The sequence below is a fragment of the Eleutherodactylus coqui genome, chromosome 1, assembly GCF_035609145.1.
Source record: "Eleutherodactylus coqui strain aEleCoq1 chromosome 1, aEleCoq1.hap1, whole genome shotgun sequence".
Lineage (NCBI taxonomy): Eukaryota > Metazoa > Chordata > Amphibia > Anura > Eleutherodactylidae > Eleutherodactylus > Eleutherodactylus coqui.
In genome coordinates, this window is record NC_089837.1 from 469263890 (window position 1) to 469284149 (window position 20260).

At 44.1% G+C, this 20260-nt stretch overlaps 1 protein-coding gene across 3 annotated transcripts in view; it reads left to right on the forward strand.

The window, feature by feature from the left end:
* The window catches only part of SLC11A2 (solute carrier family 11 member 2), a 64702-nt gene that overhangs the window by 9692 nt on the left and 34750 nt on the right, over positions 1 to 20260 (forward strand). For all 3 annotated transcript variants that reach the window (XM_066584383.1, XM_066584384.1, XM_066584385.1), the window contains 8 exons: positions 4887 to 4967; positions 7183 to 7307; positions 8961 to 9086; positions 12078 to 12197; positions 13624 to 13730; positions 14840 to 14910; positions 18510 to 18577; positions 19003 to 19158. In XM_066584383.1, the coding sequence (XP_066440480.1) occupies positions 4937 to 4967; positions 7183 to 7307; positions 8961 to 9086; positions 12078 to 12197; positions 13624 to 13730; positions 14840 to 14910; positions 18510 to 18577; positions 19003 to 19158 (804 nt within the window). In that variant the 5' untranslated portion in view covers positions 4887 to 4936. The remainder of the gene's footprint in view (positions 1 to 4886; positions 4968 to 7182; positions 7308 to 8960; positions 9087 to 12077; positions 12198 to 13623; positions 13731 to 14839; positions 14911 to 18509; positions 18578 to 19002; positions 19159 to 20260) is intronic.

Below are 20260 nucleotides of genomic sequence, written 5' to 3' on the forward strand. Positions count from 1 at the left end.
CAGCTCCTTCACCATCACATTCTTGCAGTGTGTTGATGTATAGATTTGCGCTGTGGTGTTTCTGTGCAGTACAAGCGAGCGACATTTACTAAGGCTGCTGTATCTTACGCAGTCTAATAAGGAAGTAAAGGAGCCGTTGGAGTGACTTGTGCTCAGTTTATAAAAATACATTTGTTAATAAATTTGGCGCATTTGAAGGTTTTTTTTATTTCATTTTTTTTTTTTTATAATATATTTGATTACAACTCCTTGGAGACTTCATCGACTTTTCTTCTCACTTTTCTAATTCAGTGACCACAGAGAAAAGTTGCAAATTATAGGACATTTTCTTGCAAGACATGTCTGTGACCTTTTTTGGAACAGTTTTCTCTAAAACTTGCTAACACCCCCCCCCCCCCCCTCAACCGTCCCAAAAATGTCACCTTATTTTATTGCAGATTTTGAATTTATGCACCATGTAAATATACTGGATGTAATTGCCTTCAGGTCATTTTAACCCCTTAGACCGCTCTCACACATGTGCTTTTTACCGTGGGGGAGGGGCGGGGAGGCCCGAACCTGATGACAGAATCCCTTTAAACGAAACATAAGTGTGTGTGTGTGTGTGTGTGTGTGTGTGTGTGTGTGTGTGTGTGTGTGTGTGTGTGTGTGTGTGTGTGTGTGTGTGTGTGTGTGTGTGTGTACGTGTGTACGTGTGTACATACTGGATATTGGCCCCTGAGGTGAAATTTTGGGACCAGCACATTGCTACAACGATTTCTGTGATTGTTCTGGGTGGTGTAGAAATTGTCATAGAAATTAATGTATCCAATGGGTCCATAGACATGGCTTTATGAGTAAGCTGGGGTAACATCTTGCTGTTTTACCTTTTAGTATTTTTTTACTATTTTAAGTACCTACTTATGTGGTTTTTACATACAGTTTTGTTTAGCTTCTATTTGCAGAGCCAAGTTGTATTAGAGAAGGTGTAGGAGTGATGGGCTTTTGTGACTACAGTGGAGGATAATACATGGGTACCAGCGGCAAAGGGAGGGCCTGTAACTACAGTTGAGGACAGTACATGGTAGTGGGAGGGGCTGTGGCCACAGTGGAGGACAGTACACAGGTACCAGCGGCAGTATGAGGGGCTGTGATTACAGTGGAGGATAGTACATGGGTACCAGCGTCAGTGGAGGGGGGCTGTGACTACAGTGGAGGGCAATACTCGGGTACCAGTGGCAGTGGGAGGGGCTGTGACTACAGTGGAGGACAGTACACAGGTACCAGCGGCAGTATGAGAGGCTGTGATTACAGTGGAGGATAGTACATGGGTACCAGCGGCAGTGAGAGGGGCTATGTCTACAGTGGAGGACAGTACACGGGTACCAGCGGCAGTGGGAGGGGCTGTGACTACAGTGGAGGATAGTACATGGGTACCAGCGTCAGTGGAGGGGGGCTGTGACCACAGTGGAGGACAGTACATGGGTACCAGCAGCAGTGGGAGGGGCTGTGACTACAGTGGAGGGCAATACTAGGGTACCAGCGGCAGTATGAGGGGCTGTGATTTCAGTGGAGGATAGTACATGGGTACCAGCGTCAGTGGAGGGGGGCTATGACTACAGTGGAGGGCAATACTAGGGTACCAGCGGCAGTAGGAGGGGCTGTGATTTCAGTGGAGGATAGTACATGGGTACCAGCGGCAGTGGCAGGGGCTGTGACTACAGTGGAAGAGAGAGCGTATACAGGTACCAGTGGCAGTGAGAGGGGCTATGTCTACAGTGGAGGACAGTACATGGGTACCAGCGGCACTGAGAGGGGCTATGTCTACAGTGGAGGACAGTACATGGGTACCAGCGGCAGTGAGAGGGGCTATGTCTACAGTGGAGGACAGTACATGGGTACCAGCGGTAGTGAGAGGGGCTATGTCTACAGTGGAGGACAGTACATGGGTACCAGTGGCAGTGGGAGGGGCTGTGACTACTTGGGGAATTGGAGCAACTACTGTGATAAAACCTCAGTATTGTTAGTTCATGGCTGGATTATGCAGTTCCCCGTCACTCCCACCAGCAGACGCTTTTTAGCCATTAATGGCCCTTTTAGACAAGTTGATTCTCGTTTGAACAAGCGAGCGACGTCACCGTTAACTCGTCACGCTCATTCAGCTTGTTTAGACGGGCAGATCACCGTTGGCTCCTTTAAGATGAGACTCGTTCAGTCCTTGTATAAGTGAATACAGGGACTGGAACGATTGCTATTTAAACCGAACAATAAGCGAATGAGCCAACGATGCATTTTATGCAGGTGTAAAACTAACGATTCTAGTTCGTCGCCGGCTCGCGGTTAGACCGAAAGTTCATTTTCACTCATTTGAAAGGTAACCATTGTGTCTAAAAACACCTTAAGAAATGCATGCAGACATCGGCTACCTCTTCAGCCTGGTTAGTACAGGGAAATACTTCTGCTTTAAAACACTTTGATCGTTAAACTTGCAAAACATTGGCACATTTAAGAAACGGGAAAGTACAGAGTAAGGATTAGCGGGCGCTCCCCGCCCCAGAGAATGCTAAGCACTAAACTGGGTTATAAAATATTCCATGTTCTTCTAATGCGCGGTCTCTGGAGCGCGGCTCGTGATGGCAAGCATACCTCATCAGGACTCGCTGTAAGACGTGGCTAGAAGCGTCTCATTTACGTTAAGTCATATGGTAATTCATCTTCCTGTGACAATGCAGCATCATCTCTGCCCAACCTGCAAAACTGCATGTCCTGCCAGGTAGAGGAGGTCAGGTGAGGACACGCCGCGGACACCGTCTACACCTTACATTATCATTTAATGGGCACTAATTCTATTCTCAAGATGATGTAGCTTATAGGCACTGGCTTTTATATTACCTGAAAAGTCACCCCGTGCCGCACGCCTTATACACATTACAGTGATGTCACGGCGCTGTTTACAGCGTTCACCTTCCGCATGTACATCAAATACAACCATGGGGCCCCATTCACCTGATGGAGGCTAAAACTATACATGAGATAAGCTTGTAAGCTCCCCTTCATTGTACACCTAAGCACGGTGCCTTATATCAGGTTGTATGTACCGCAATGGATAAACTATAGGTGATGTGATAAGATGTTTCTTATGCTGATAACTAGTAATCCCAAGTTGCTCGCCAATCGCCTGAAGGGGCTTTTAATTATCCTTAAAAAACAAACAAAAAAAACAAACCGCGATCGGTCATTCGAATTTTGAACCATAGTCCATGCAAACACTGCCAACAAACCAGGCAAACAATTACCGCTATGTGTAAAAAGTACCCTTAGGCCGCCTGCACACGGGCGGAAATCCCGCGGCGGGATTTCCGCCACTGAAAGTTTGCATAGGAGTGCATTACAATACGCACTCCTATGCAGACGGCCGCGGTTTGGCCGCGCGAAATCTCGCGCCGCAAACAAACCACGGCATGTCCTATTTTTGTGCGGGGCACACACTCACCCGGCCGCCGGCTCCAGTCTGTGCATGCGCCGGCTGCGCGGCAGCCGGCACATGAAAGAGCCGGGGCCGCCAGGCGCGGGTGAGTAAGCGCTCGTCACTGCAGGCTCTCGGGTCGGGTCCGGATCCGACCCGCTCGTGTGCAGGCGGCCTAAGTCTGAGGCGCCTACATTAGGCCTAATCCTACACTAGTTTCCCCTTTAAGTCGGCGGATCGGCCGCCATACACCTACTGCTGGTGGGTCCTGCTGCCAAATTCCAATGTCTGTAGGCAGCTGAAACCGAATATTCCTCGCTCCACTTCCTGCTGCCCTGTTACACAACCATGACAGCCGCATCTATTCTCCAGGAAGGGTTTTTGCATATTTCACTATACAAGAAGATATTTGATGATGCTTGTCTTAGGTTAATAATTGTTTTGTTAGCAAACCTTGCTGTGCTTGTCGGGTACTATTAGTCTTCAATAACATATTCACAAAGTTGTACTTGTATGTTCACCGATTGTGCGCATCATGACTCCATATACATTAGTTGCCCGCCTTTGTACCCACTCAAGCTCTGATATGTCCTTCCTAAGTACCGGTGCCCAAAACTGTCCACAATATCCCATGTGTGGTCTGACCAGTGACTTGTAAAGAGGAAGACCAAGGTTCTTGTCCTGTTCTCCTAGACCACTTTTGATGCACCCCAGGGTCCTATTTGCCTTGGCAGCAGCTGCCTGACACTGGTTACTCCAGTTAAGCTTACAGTTGCCTAAAATCCCCGATTCCTTTTCCGTGTCAGTGTTCCCCTGTGGTTTCCCATTTAGTGTGTAAGGGTGACATGTATTTCCTCTGCCCATGTGCAGAACCTTATATTTATCAGTGTTAAAACTTATCCAGATCCTCTTGCAACAGTCTTGCGTCCTCTAGTGTTAATTTAACACATTTGCGGTTGTAATTAAAAAATTGGCTGGCAACTAACTGGACATCCTTTTTTATAGGCAGAGGTCAGCAATAGTTGATCGGCGGGGGGCCCGCTGCTCGGGATCGCTGCCAATGATTTAATAAGCGAGCCTACTGTTAGACTAAACAGCACTGGAAGCAGCACTGTCAACATTTCAGTGGCCCAAGTTGGTACTACAAGTACGGCTCACATTAAATTGAATGGGAACTGTGCTGCATTAGCTAACTGGTCCTATGTGCTTTCAGCACTGATAGCGTATTGGAGGATCAGCAGTGATCCCATGAGGCAGACCCCCATCAACTACTGATGATCTATCAGGACGATAAAACCTCAATAGTAAAAGTCCCAGAATACCCTCTTAAGTTTACATCACCAGTTTCCTACTAAATATCGTTGTTCCATAAATATGTAATACAGCGTTATGTATGCAGTGTTGTCGGCTGTACTCACTTATTGTTGGTTTTCTATTTTAGTGAATGTGGCCCATTCAAAAGAAAGCGAGTCGCCTGTAACAAGCGCCACCATGTCTGACCAGAACTATCGAAATTTGGATGGTGAGTATCTCTTGCTAGTTGCGGACTACTTCAGCCGGGTCTTGCTCTACTCGCCTTCTACTACTGCGGCTCTCATGCCATGATCGTGTTTCTGTTGCATCAACGCTTTAATCCCTTAATCCTCAAGACCATTATCACTATATCAGTGGGACAAGTTCCTGGTGTGCACTATAGTTGTACATTGGCAGAGGGTACTTTACTGTAAGGCAGGTTGTGGTGTGGAGGGAACCCTGCTGAGAGACCCGAAGGGGCCAAGAAAGCAATGGAGCTGTCACACATTGGTGAGTGTTATCAGCGGAGAGTGGAAACGCTAGAAGGGTGGATTCAGCATATCTGTCCTCAGACCGCCTAATCGCCTCCTCACAATGTTTGCATGCTCTTGATAGCTGTTTTCCGTTACAGTGGCTGCACATTGTAAGCCCGTTGCATCGTCCAGTATCTCCGAGTCCTAGTTCACAACTACCATGCTGCAGCGCATGATAGCAGAATCCCAGGAATTATCTTATTTTACGTTTTAATTAAACTGTAACGTTGTTTCACAAATGTGTAGGTTGGATCTTACTTTTACAGCATTTACAGAAATATATATACTTTTTTTTTGCTCTTCTATGCACTTAAACAATGCCTTATTACAGATTAACCAGTGGGTTCTTGCGATGAATAAGAGAATTGAGTGGTAACATTGTACTTTGTCCTGGTGATGTTGAGTCATAAGTAACATCCGTAGATCCCAGTGACCATGCAGAACAGATTGTGCCTGCGTTTCATAGTATACTATATACACTGTAATCTGTGATAGGCTCATGATATTTCTTGGTTCCATGTAAACCCTCCACACGTCTCCTATGATCTTGCTCACATTTTTTTTTATATAAATGGCCATTCCTGCTCTTTACTTGCAAGGTTCATTTGTTGTATTAACCCCTTAATACTTAATTACATGTAGTTACATCATGGAAGTTCGGGGTTTGTATGGAGCTGGATCAGGGATCGATCCCTCTCCATAGATTGCGGGTCAAGGACAGTTGATACCCTCCCACAAGAGTCGCAATCAGCACTCATGCTGGTTGCGGCCGTTAACTCTTTAAATGCCCTGATCAGCGTTCTGGAGTCCTGAAAAGCCTTCTAAAGACTCTGCCATTGCAAATTGCCTATGAAGCCATGCCTGTCAGATCTGGGTATAATGTAATACTGTATGGTATTCTTTTTAAAAAAAAATTTTTTGTTTGTTTTTTTTGCTGTGATGTGTATGGGGTGTAGAAACAAGAACACCCCCTCCAAAGATGGCAGAATTGCGTGTTTTTTTTTGTTTTGTTTTTTCCTTTCCATTTTAGTTCACTTAAAATTTTTTTAAAGTTTTTCAGTACGTGTTATGGTACATTAAATTGTTCCATTGAAAAATACAACCTGTCCCGCAAAAGACAAGTCCGCAGACAGCTATATTGATTGATAAATAAGAGTTGATTTTTTTTATTTTATTTTTTTTATAAAGTGGAACGGAAAAAAACAAAACTGAAAAAAGGCCATTTCCTTAAGGGGTTAAACATCCATTACAAGAGATTGTGAAGTGTAGTCTGTATTAAAAGGGTTGTTGTCATTGACAATCTTACCAAGTGCTTCAGATAGTGATATTAACAAATAGAGTCAAATCGGCTTTTGTGATGTTTGCCGTATAGCAGCAGTACACACAGTAAAGAATCGGTGAAGATGGCAATAACCATAATAGAAGTTTATTACACAGATGCTACATTTTATGTTTTTTGACTATATAAGCATTCTACATAGAAGTTGAAAAAGTTGTCTTGTTTATAAAGCGCACTTCTAGAAAAGCAGTTAGGGGGTCCTGAGAGAATAGATAGCTGGTCCCCATTTAGGACCCTCATTTATTCACTATAGTGGTAGTCCGTTACAAGGAGTTCCTGACAAGCCCTTGTCTTATACAGACAGCCCATTGACTGCAATTAAACATCTGCCATCACGGACTACAGCTGATCTCTGGGGGTTTCAGCAGTTGGACACTCTGTAATAAGATCATTGAGGAAACCATCTAAGATGGGGAAGTATCCACCGCTGATGAGCAATGGGGTATGATGTGCATATCTCAGTGGAAAAAGTCCTTTCAAAGACATGTAATGTTTGATATTGACAGATTGCACTTTATTTAGTAGCCCAGTGTATGGTCAGCATTAATTATTATATTTCTTTGTTTTTCTAGAATGCAGCGCCGGAGACTGCGACTCGAAGCCAGACGTCAGTGATGGAGGTATTGACCCCGTCATTCAGGGTGAACCATTTACAAGTTATTTTGATGAGAAAATACAAATCCCAGAAGATGAGGTGGTAAGTAACTTGGAGAATACATGGATGCGAATACCTGTGTTATATTACGGAGCGAGGATTTTGTCTTATATATCCTCTATTATTGTATGCCTGTCACAGTGAACGCCTCTGGAAAAATGATCAAAAGAAAATCTGCAAAAACGCATACCGCAGTTTGTGTCTTTGTTTCAGCATTTCAGAGTCGCATGACAAGCATGAAGCCTTTTGCACCACTTTTTAGTGTAAAAAAAAAAAAAAAAAAATCACATGTTTTTGCACAAATAGGGATTTGCCCAAAATTTGCCACTTTTAGACCTTTCACACCTGCCTCGCCATCTTTGTAAAAAGAGGGCAGGGCTTGTCGAGAAGGGGCATGGCTGCTGTGGACTGCAAGATTTATGTATAATTTATGCCAGAAATATACGTCGGGTCTAACCTGGTGTACATTCCTGTATAGATGTGCCTAATACATGAGGAGGCCTGTGTATCTTAATGATGCACCTAAGTGTGTTGGTAATACCGGTCTTGGTAAAGTTCTCCCTCTAAATATCCCCATTGTCTTAAAGAGGTTCTCTGAGACTTAAATATGGATGATCTATCTTTAGGATTGACTGTTATTCTAAGATCTGTAGAGGGCTGACTCCCAGCACCCCTCACCAATAAGATATTCTAAAGGGTCATGGTGCTGGGGTGAGCGTAATGGCCTCTTCATTGTATCCCTGACACAGTGCTATGCACTTTGTAGCGGCAGTGCCTGGTTTTTCAGCACAGTCCTATTCACTTGAATGGGTCTAAGCTGAATAAAAGCTACGAGACCAACGAATGTATTGTCATAAACCAAAGAAGAGGTCGCGCCCGAGCACCATAGCCCCTTCAAACAACTGATTGGTGGAATTGCCACGAGCCTTAATGATAGGTCATCAATATATAAGGCTCAGAGCAATAAATCATTTACATGAGCAAATTATGACAGAGTTCACTCATTCAGTCGTGCAGCCTGTTTATACAGGCAGGTAAATCATTTGCAATTGCGTTCAGTCCTTTACATTCGGTCGGAGAATCTTTCACAGATCCAGCTGAAAATGCTAGAAGAAAAAGCCAGACAGTTGAGCGGAAAGTGGGCGGACCCCATTATAGTCAATGGGGTCCGTCCAGCGCTGTTTGCTTCAATCCAGAGGTGGGACCAATTGGCTGTGGGGATTCCTCTTTCCTGCTCCCCCGATCAGAGCGGGAAAGCAGAATCCCTACCGCAGATGTGAAACCACCCTAAGTCCTATAAAGCTCTTTTGATGACTTTTTCTGGTACTAACTTTTTTTTTGTCTGTGTAGAAATTATAATTAACAGCAACATACTGTAAAATATCAGCTCCTAGTTCCTGATGTGGAAAACTGTGACTTGTGATGTTATGTGGTACGTGACATAATCATGTGATTGTCACATGAGTATGACGTCCCAAGGATGTAGCATTGTTAGGGTTTACCTAAGTTATTACCTAAGTTGGGACAAAATCTAAACCGAAGAAATGGGTAAATAAAATAAAACCATTTTAGAATGCTTTCTGCGAAAATTCTTCCAGAAAATCCCTTTTTAATAAGTTTACTAATAACTAAAAATATATTTACACACGTGCACTGTGTATGTATTATCGGACGCTTTTTCTTTTTCCTTTGCAGCACTCTTGGTTCAGTTTCCGGAAGCTGTGGGCCTTCACTGGACCTGGCTTCCTCATGAGCATTGCCTATCTAGATCCTGGGAACATTGAATCTGACTTGCAGTCTGGCTCTGTAGCGGGTTTCAAGGTGAATAGATGTCTTCAGGTTATAACTGTATCGTCTATACTTGATGCGTGTTCATGTAAGGCATTTCGAGAGAGTATAAAATATAATGGAAGAATAACTTGGGACAATGGGAAAAGCATAAAATTCTCTAAGGTAATACTTAAAGCAACACTAAACAAAGGAAAAAAAATGGCAAAACAGAATTCCTTCCATAAAGGGGTCTTCCCACGAGCTAAGGGATAACTTGCAGATCGGTGGTTGTCTGACTTCTGGGACCCTAACTGATCTCAAGAACGAGGCTCTTGATTGCGCCCGCATGAATGGAGTACTGGTTACACACTGCCATTCATTTGTTTCAGTAGGACTGCTGGAGATAGCCAAGTTCAAGAGATTGACTAAGGCCTCCTTCCCACGAGCGTGACGGGCTCCGCAGCGTAATATTCCGCTGTGAAGCCCGTCACGGCGCCCCCCAGAGCCCCTATACTTACCTGCGGGAGATAGCGTGAAATCGCTTCCCCGCCCACCACCGCCGCGTCACCGCTCGTCACCGCTCATCACCGCCCACCACTCTCGCGTCACCAGCCGTGTCACGTGACGCGGCCGGACCGCGTCATTTGGCGTCATATGACGCTCGGCGGTGGGCGGGAAAGCGTTTTTTCACGCTATCTCCCGCTGGTTACAGCGGGAGATAGCGTGAATGGACGGCTTCCATTGACTGCAATGGAAGCCGTCAGTGCGTACAGCCCGTCCTCACCCGCAGAAAATAGAGCATGCTGCGGGTGAGGACGGGAGAAATCGCGGTGCGTAATTCCGCGGTGGAATTACGCATCGTGAGCATGGAGCTATTAGGTTCAATAGAACCTAATAGCTGCGTGCAACGCAGCGGATTTTCGCCGCGAATTACGCGGCGGAAATCCGTTCGTGGGAAGGAGGCCTTACTCTGGCGGTCCAGTTGTTATGAACTGCACAGCTGTGTACATGTGCAACCATTGCTCCATTCATGCAGCATCAGGTTATCTCCTATTCTGTAGATAGGGGATAACTTGTTTGCGTGGTAAAACCACTTTAATATTCTCCCCTCTTTTGATCTGATCATGCCTCACATCGCTATTGAGAATCGCATTAAAATAAATCTATAGTATATGTATCCCAATCCCCTGCCTGTGATTCCTGGTCCCTCGCACATCATTGGTGGAACAGGAAGAACAGACTCTTGACGGGGAACCATCAACAAGGTATCGTCAGGGTATTAATAAGGTGAGTATTATTCCTTTTTGCTATTTTATAGCATTGTAAACTCCTGGTAAAATTGTAGTGAGTCCCGACGACCCCTTTTAAAGGGAGCCTATTAGGTTTTGCCCCTTTGTACTGTTCCTACCACACTGCAAGAGGTGTGAACCCCATTCTAAACGTATAGCTATATGTCCAGGTGCCGTTGTATATCTAAGAATAACAAAGTCATGAAAACTCCTGCGTTGTAATTTGGGCTGAAGTGTCTGCTGGGTACATACAGAACTTTTAAAGTGTTCAGCTTAATTAGCGGCAACCCAGCCTAACTTGGTGCTGTCATTCAGTGAACCTGTGATGGATCATTGTGAATTCCCTGCTATGTGATTGGGTTCATTCTATGTGTGCTAAATGAACATTTGGAGAAGCTTATGGATGACCTAGGAATTGTCATCAAATTTAATCAACCAAACGTGCACCGGGTACCGCCAACTTAACCAGACACTTGGGAGTCCTGCAAACTCCTTGCAGACACTTCAGCCCTAATTCTACTACACTGCTGTTTTACCAAATGAAAGCAACAAGTTCAGACACGGCTTTCAAGAAGGACAAGCGGGTTGATACAACACAATTTATTAATACAAATGAGTAAATGATAAAAATAAAGCAAAGTTACATAAAAATAGATGATATTGCACATATGTTTTGGTAAACAATAGCTAAACATTGGTTACAACATCAAAAACCTTAAGTATACGTATCTACTTTGTGCATCAGCCTAAGAAGCAACGGCGAAAAGTCAGAAAACGGGGGGGGGGGGGGGGGGGGGGCGTCTTGGGAACGACACTGTGAGAGGACATTCCCCATCACAGGTCCAAAATGCTTTTGATCTATTACAATTTGTCCCCTGTTTTATACACTATAACTACTTAGTCATGTTATCAATCTGAGACCCCCCCCCACCATCTGAAGTAGCCAGCTTCATTGATGAAAGGTTCAGAATCAACAAAACTCAATTCCCTAGACGATGATATCACAGGATTAACAAGACTCATCAGATTCATGGTGATACAATGTATATGGGCAGAGTTTAAACAAACCTATACAAACAGAATTGTAGTTAATACAATTAACATTATTATTGTAGTTGATTCAATTAACATTTTAACTATAGTTAATACAATTAACATTGTTCTAGATAACTAAGCCTTTATTTATATAGGCTTGCATTACAATAAAAAAACGGAGGGCTACAAATAGCCAATTATATTTGCACCACAACTGCGAAGACATTTTAGTAACTTAGTAATTTTCTAGCTTTAGAAAGGAGTCTTCACCTGCTATAGTATTTTGGGACTGGTTTATAGGGGTAAAGCCTGGTGAAATGTTCCCTTCAACATTAATTTTCAGTTGTAGTGTCCCTTCAAGGCCTCATGCCCATGGGCCGGTTTGATTTGCAGAACCTGCACGGGAGATCTGCAAATCAAGCTGCCCATAGGGATTCCTGGGCACCCACAAAATAATTTAAGCACGTGGATTTGTTTTGCGGACCTTTCGGTTCGGAAAACAAATCGCACCATGCTCCATTTTTCTGTGGATCCCGCATGGATGGCTTCCATTGAAGTCAATGGAAGCAGGCCCATCTTTTTTTAATTCATAATAGTTATTTTTATCTAATCACTCAGTTTCAATATTGTTGTAGCTTACTCAAGCACACTTCGTTCAATGCTTTCTGAATATAGAGATTTAGTAACCGTTTTGTTGTTGCGTATTATTTTTCCTTAGCTACTTTGGGTTCTTCTGACTGCCACCATTATTGGCCTCCTTCTGCAGCGTCTGGCAGCTCGGTTAGGAGTAGTGACCGGTCTTCATTTAGCAGAAGTCTGCAACAGGCAGTATCCTAAGGTACGTTCTTTTAACTGTATTATCTTGCGGTTGCTTGTGTAAGGACCTACGGGCAGACAAGTTCTTCAAGGTACATTCTGTTTTATGTTTACAAGTTTTATTATAGCATTTTATATACATAGTCCCTAAATAGTGATCCACTGTGCAGTCTATGTTGACATGCACTGCAGGGTGGTATGACCGTTTCTGCGGCCGTAGAACTCTTACCATGCAGAGCAGCAAGTTAGGTCAGACACTGTATGTGAGGATGAGAGAGCACAGCACAAAAAAAGAGGCTCCTGTCTGTGACGCAACAAAGAAGAGAGCCAATTGAATTGCTATTGTTACCATAAGGTGGAATAAGTCCGTAAGAGAATATCACCCACCGAGAAATGGGCATATCAGATGTCATCATAGAGCTATCTGTTGGGATCTGTACCACGGGATCTGCAGTTTTGTGACACAGCCCCTTGTCTGATTGATTGTCTTGCAAACAATGTTGTCCCGAACAGAGCTTGTGGCACCTCATCACTTAGTACCCCCCAAACCCGTGTGACGGGGATTTCTTCACAAGGTATGTGATCCTTGCACCACTTGCCAGCAGCGACAACTACCTCTCCACCGGCCCATACCAAGAACTTAAAGGAGATGTCCCGCGCCGAAACGGGTTTTTTTTTTTTTTAAACCCCCCCCCCCGTTCGGCGCGAGACAACCCCGATGCAGGGGTTAAAAAAACCACCCGCACAGCGCTTACCTGAATCCCGGCGGTCCGGTGACTTCAATACTTACCGCTGAAGATGGCCGCCGGGATCCTCTATCTTCGTGGACCGCAGCTCTTCTGTGCGGTCCACTGCCGATTCCAGCCTCCTGATTGGCTGGAATCGGCACGTGACGGGGCGGAGCTACACGGAGCCCCATAGAGAACAGCAGAAGACCCGGACTGCGCAAGCGCGGCTAATTTGGCCATCGGAGGCCAAAAATTAGTCGGCACCATGGAGACCAGGACGCTAGCAACGGAGCAGGTAAGTAAAAAACTTTTTATAACTTCTGTATGGCTCATAATTAATGCACAATGTATATTACAAAGTGCATTATTATGGCCATACAGAAGTGTATAACCCCACTTGCTGCCTCGGGACATCTCCTTTAAGTGGGTTGTCACGTGCGCCTAACTTTTTACTTGTTTGGTGCTTGCATAATGAGGCTTCCTGGTGATAATATTGTCTGCATATAGCATGCTGACTATCTGATGGGACTGTTGTCAATGCAAAGTACATAATTGGTCTCTCTATTGCTTTACTGCTCCAACTTTTTCAGATTCTTGATATTTTCGAGAAACTGGTTATGCTTCTATGAAATGATCCTGTGCTTGTAAGGTTTACATGCTTGCGTTTTTTTTTTTTTTTATTCCAGTATGTGACATTCACCCCATTGTGTTTTTCTTTAGGTTCCCCGCATAATCTTGTGGCTTATGGTAGAGCTGGCTATCATTGGATCTGATATGCAAGAGGTCATTGGCTCAGCTATTGCCATCAACCTTCTGTCTGTAGGAATGTAAGTTCCTGCTATGCTTTCGTAAACAACGCAAAACTTTATCACTGTCTGCATCGTCCTCCTAATTGATTTAATGATGGTTGTATGTTCATTGTAAACAATATGATTACATATGGTAATTGTCTGCAGTTTTTCAGTGTGATAAGGAGAGCACCTAGAAGGTTAGTGAGGAGACTTATAAGGGCATCCATGATCCTCTGGGAAATATGCAAAAAGGGAAGATGGAGCAATACCTTTGCAGCGCCACCTATTGGAAGGTAGCATTCTTGCAAGTCAATGTCAAACTCTTTAGACAAACCTTATAACAATGACTGGGAATTAACATTCTAGTACCTCATGTCCACATGAGGACGGTCACTGTGTGGGTGATCTGCAGTTCAATATGCCCATAGACAATCATTGGGATGTCATTTTATTCTGGCGTGCGGATCGCACGTGCGGGATAAAAATCGCAGCATGCTCCATTTTCTCCAGCTTGCCACATGGACGGCTTCCATGGAAGTTGTTCAATCCGCGGGAAAGCAGGAGATTAAAAAAAAAAAAAAAAATGCACTGCACATGCACGCAGCCAGCGCACTTGCGCACACCACAGTGCAGAAGAAAAGAAGATCCGTCCGGGACGAAAAAGACCCACACCGCATCCGAACAGATGAGAAATTGTCCATGGCTGCGAGCACGGGTGGAATCTGCTGCAGGATTCTGCACTTGAAATCCGCGCATGCCCTGGACACGAGGCCTAAAGAGTCTGACATTGACTTGCAGGAATGCTGCCTTCCAATTGGTGGCGCTGCAGAGGTATTGTCCCATCTAAATCACTAGTGCATGGGCCAGTTTTATATTACAGAAGAACTGATGTAAAATACAGGTGGAACAAAATCCATTCTAAAACGATCCTTACTTTTGATTCTAGTTAGGTGTTGCTACACAGCAAACTTATATTTACAATGTCTAGTCTTATGTACAGACAATGGGCTCAATTCTCACTCCTGATCATTTAATTACAGTCTGTAAATGAAATGATTATGAGATATTCATGCATGTTCTAGATATAAGACAACAGACACTTAAAGGATTAGTTGACGCCTTCTTGTCTTCTTCTGTCTCACCAGAATTCCATTATGGGGAGGAGTGTTGATTACAATCGCAGACACTTTTTTCTTCCTCTTCCTGGACAAGTACGGTGAGTATAATAATTACACTTGCAGAGATTTCAAACACTTCCTCCGTCTTTACGGCCTTGTTCACAAAGCACAGATTTGCCAGAGAAGTCCACAGCAGAAATCTGAACCTGCGTCTATTCTGGCGGAATCTGAACCAATGGTGAACATGTTGTAAATGTTAAAATCCAGAGTCTGTTCATCGGTCTTCATTATTATTATTTTTTTTCTTCCTTCGCACATGAATAGTATAAACTACCCCATTCACTTGCAGTATCTGCGGAATGTCAGCAGATTCTCTCAGGATCTAAACTTATAATCCTAAATGGCCTAAATAGTCTGGGAGCATTTCCACTTAGAAATGCAACTGAACTGAGTGAATGGGTAGTTTATTTTTTTTAAGGGGATACTCAGGAGGTCCCCCATAGATTTCAGTCATGAATGCATCATTGCTTTGCTATCATTAAAGCATTGGGTCTAATAAACATTTTTGCAGCACTGCATACAATCCAATCAGTTGGGATACAAAAACTCTTCATATAGCCCAGGCCTTAACTCCTTCCTGACCGCATCATGTGAACATGCATCCTAGATGTCAGTCACAACTGTCATCTTGTCAGATAGATAGATAGATAAAAGAAGTTATGCATAATATAGATTGATTATAAGATATACATAAGAACGAGATCTAGAGGCACATGATGCGACCCCATGCACTAACACTTCCCACTGAGACGCACTGCGCACGTCTCAATGGGAAGTGTCATGTAACTGTCCATCAGCAGCTATTTACAGAATAGAGTAACTGTGCTGTCAGGAAAGAAGGCAAGGGGGCGTGGCTTCAGAAATAAATCACCACAGTACTTCTGAAGAGTATATTAGTAAGTTGTTAATGTTATCAACTCTCCCGAGCTTACTATATGAAAGGTGGCCACTCTCTCCTTAAAAATCACAACCGCTAATCGTTGATATGATAAATGCTGGCGCCTCCTAAAAACGCTGCACTGAGCATTTTCAATGGGGCTTCTCAGACGAGCGTCTTAGCGAAGCATTCCAAACACGCGCCAAAACGAACGCTGTATGTTCTATTTTCGTGCGTTCAGCACCTTTTTAATGCACTGCATCACCCATTGCAATGATGGGATGCCTTAAAATGCTGTCAAAAAAGCCGTTCTAAGATGCCACGTTTATAAACGCCTGTGTGAGAGTGGCCTGAATGGCAGATCTGTACACTTTTAGGTTTCAAATGTACTCCCTCGACTGGTATGTCCAACTTTGCTGCAGTTCTGGCACATTAGGATGAGACCAGTATAGGTACTAGAGATGAGCGAGTATACTCGCTAAGGCACATTACTCGAGTGAGTAGTGCCTTAGCCAAGTATCTCCCCGCTCGTCTCTAAAGATTCGGGGGACGGCGCGGGTGACAGGTGAGTTGCGGCGGAGAGCAGGGGGGAGCGGGCGGGAGAGAGGAAGATCTACCCCCCCCCCCCAAATCTTTACTCGAGCGAGTAGTGCCTTAACCGAGTATCTCCCCGCTCGTCTCTAATGTGCCTTAGCGAGTATACTCGCTCATCTCTAATAGGTAATACCCAAACAGGAGGAAGTTTCAAACCTTACTACAGTACACAGCACTGGGGGAGGATAAATACAGGGAATTATCTGTCCTAGAAAGTGATGGTATATTGCAAGGGCATGTCATTACTTTCTGATTGGTGGAGGTCTGACAGCTACGACCCCGCCGTTTATCTACAATGAAGCCCCTATATAGTTTTTTCCCTGCACAGAGACACTCCCAGCCACCCACAGACATAACCATACCTCAGCATTAGTTCCAGCATTCTGTATGCCAATGTCTGTCCTCCCCTCCACTTTGCATACAGTTCAATGATCACTTATGCCTCATCCCCCTAGGAACAGGAAAAGGAGAATCCAGGGAAAAATAAAATCTACTGTTTACTCTGCCATATTAAAAACACCGAAAGAGGGTTGGCAGACCCCCGATTCCGTAGGAGCCAACACATTTCGGACTATTCAGTCTTTAATTATGGCATAAATGGCTGGAAAGTATTGCCCACTATACAGAACAACAAGGAACCAATCAGAAATTGAGCAATTGAAGTATTTATACTTCGGGGAAGGAGAGCCATAGGTACAGCTGATTTGTGCCAAGTTGTGTTGAAATGTATACATAATTGTGTGGCAACTAATGGAGTCATCATTATATTGTCATTCAGGATCCTGGAAGAGCTAACTGCAGACTTATGCAAGCATTTATACCAGATACATCGCTATAAGGGCTCCCACACACTTGCGTTTTTGTAACGCTACGTTTTTTGTTAACGCGATTGTCAATGGGACTTTCTAATGTTAGAAACGCACCGCAACTTGTGTTTTTGGTGCGTTGCTTTTTGAACATTAGAAAGTCCCATTGACAATCGTGTTAACAAAAAATGCAGCGATCCAAAAACGCAAGTGTGTGGGAGCCCTAACTAGTCAAACATGGCATTCAGGGCTCCTGTAAAGCTGGGTGACAAGTAATAAGACCACCATTACATTGACATTCAGCTGACCCTGGATCCAGAATGGCAGATTGCCCTAGTGGTATGTATATACTTAATTCTGAGATGGTACTACTGCTCTTTAGGCCTCATGTCCACGGGGAAAATCAGGCCTGCCGCGGATTCTTCATGCAGAATCCTGCAGTGGGTCCCTCCTTTCCCGCGGACATGAGGCATAAAAAGCTGTCACTGTGTCCTGTAGAGTAGCTAAGTGGAGGAGAGAATTTGTCTTCATTCTGCAACACAGACGCTAGAGGTATTTTAAGTGGTATTTCTATGGACTCGTCCCCCTGCTCTGCCCTCCTTGCAGTCCCTTATCAATCACGAGCTAGCAGACTGTAGACCGGGCAAGGGAGACCGCACTTTATTAAGATTTTTCAACACAAAAACCTCATTTTAGATAAAGTAAGTACATAGCAGTTTAGACCTCTTTTGAGCGATAATCGTTGTGTGCATTTACACGGCAAGATGATCGCTCAAAATTCGCTCAAACGGCAGTTTGAGTGACCGTTTTGAGCGTTCACTTTGCATAAGTGTGTAAATGAAGGCTCACGCTGTCTGCAGAAGACAAGCAGGACCGGGTATCTTTTGCATACAGCTGTTGCCTTCTCGGAGCGCTCAGCTGGTAATCAGCTGAGCTCTCCAAGCGTGGGTATGCAGAACACAGCTGAATTCTCCCAATGGGATGCCAGCTGAAACAATAGTATCAGCGGTATCCCGCTGAGAACTTGGCGTGCAGCACTGATAAGGCTCATCGTTTTCTTTCAACTTGCTGAAAGACAACGATGAACGACTCGTTAACGAAAACTGCACGAAGTCTCTGCAGTTAGACCCAACTATTTGAACTCAAAAGACTGCTTTGAGCGTTTTTTTTTTGTTTTTTTTTAGCAAGAATTGTTGGGTCTAAATGGGCCTAAACGATCACACAAGTTATCAAGATGTTTAAAATTTTAGTGCCCATCTAAGTATGGATTTTTCCCATGTTCATATTTGGTTTCATACGGTACATTCATGTGTAACTACAGCTGATTGTATATTGATTTTTGAATGTTTTTGTTTTGTAGGTTTGAGGAAATTGGAAGCATTTTTTGGGTTTCTGATTGCAATAATGGCAGTAACGTTTGGCTATGAGGTAGGCTGACCAATGAATTGTGTGGATTGGGTTCTTGGCCTTGTTTTATCACACTTATGGAACTTCTAGAATAAAAAATGAATCGGCCAGCTGCTAGGTCTAAAATAAATGTAGAATAGTAGAAAAGTTACTCTTATCAATTGCAGTGATGCAGGAAATGAACGGTTTCTTACATAATCTGGAAAGACCTTCCACTACAATGTACATTGCTGACTGCTTCCCCTATATTGCTGCCTGCGGTGCGCTGTGGCAATCCTGATCAATCAAACGGTTTTGTGGGTCAAAGAAGGAAAATGTTTGCTTTCTTTTGACAGATTTATAACTTATTTTCTTTTTGTCTGAGACTTAGTTGTTAGGCATTGTCTGTGCGCTGATATATAATAGCCGTTAATCTTCTTTCGTCATTGTTTTCTTCTCTCTTCCAGTACGTGCGTGTCAGACCAGACCAAGGAAAGCTTCTTAAGGGCATGTTTTTTCCTTACTGTGAAGGCTGTGGGCCTGCTCAGCTTGAACAAGCAGTAGGGATCGTGGGAGCTGTCATAATGCCTCACAATATGTACTTGCATTCAGCCTTGGTCAAGGTATTTGTTTTAATGTGTTTAAACACAAAATATGTTTTTTTCATATCTTTCGCTTGTACTCGGATATCTCCGGCAGTCCCATAGAAATTAAAGGACAGTAGAGCCCACAAGTGACAACCAATCTACTCATGCTGGGACACTTGTAACTCCCAGCGGTGTGCCCCCCACCAATCAGATGCTTATTTCCTATACCGTGGATAGGGAATAAGTTCTTTTTGTGGTACAAGCCCTTTTAATCACTTAAGGACCGAGGACGGTAAATATGCGGTGCTTGGTCCTGGGCTTTAATTCCGGACGATTTAAAGCTCTGTTCTGCATTCAAGCAGGAGCAGGTTGGGCCCTTGGCTGTCAGACATAGCCGAAAATCCGGAGGGGAAGGGAGAAGCAGTCTTAACTGTTTCTGCCTTTTCCTTTTTATAGGCTACACAAGCGCTATGTACTAAAAAATGAAAGTAGAAGTGTTAGTTCCACTATGCGACCTGGTGATCACGTGACCGCTGGGTGCTCTCTGTCACAGAGTTGCAGGGTCCTAGCAGACCCAGATCAGTTCTGTTAGTGAGTACTGTCACAGTGGGGGGATGTTTTTTTTTCCTGTAAAGGCCCTTTTTGACACAACAATTTTCGCTCAAAGCCATCTTTTGAGCAATAATTCTTGTGTGTACCTGCACTGACATTGTGCAGTTTTCTTTAAGCCGTTGCTGATCGCTGATCTTTCAGCAGGCTAAAAGATCAGCGATCAGTTGTCAGGAATTCACAGCGGGATACAGCTGATACTATTGTTTCAGCTGTATCCCTCTCCCTGAAGACAGGCAGGGTATGAACAACACCGCGGTCCAGCTGTGTTCTTCATCCCCCCACTCGGAAAGCTTAGCTGTATAACAGCTGAGCGCTCCAAGCGGGGAACAGCTGGATGCAGAAGACAAGTGGCCCTGCTTGTCTTCTGCATCCCCCTCTCGGAGCGCAAGGTGATCGCTCAACGTTGGAGCGATCACCTTGCGCTGTAAAAAAGCACACGATGATTATCGCACGAAAATCGCTCAAAAAAATCTTTTGAGCGATAATCATTGTGTCTAAACCAGGCTTAACTGGATGTCAACTTAAA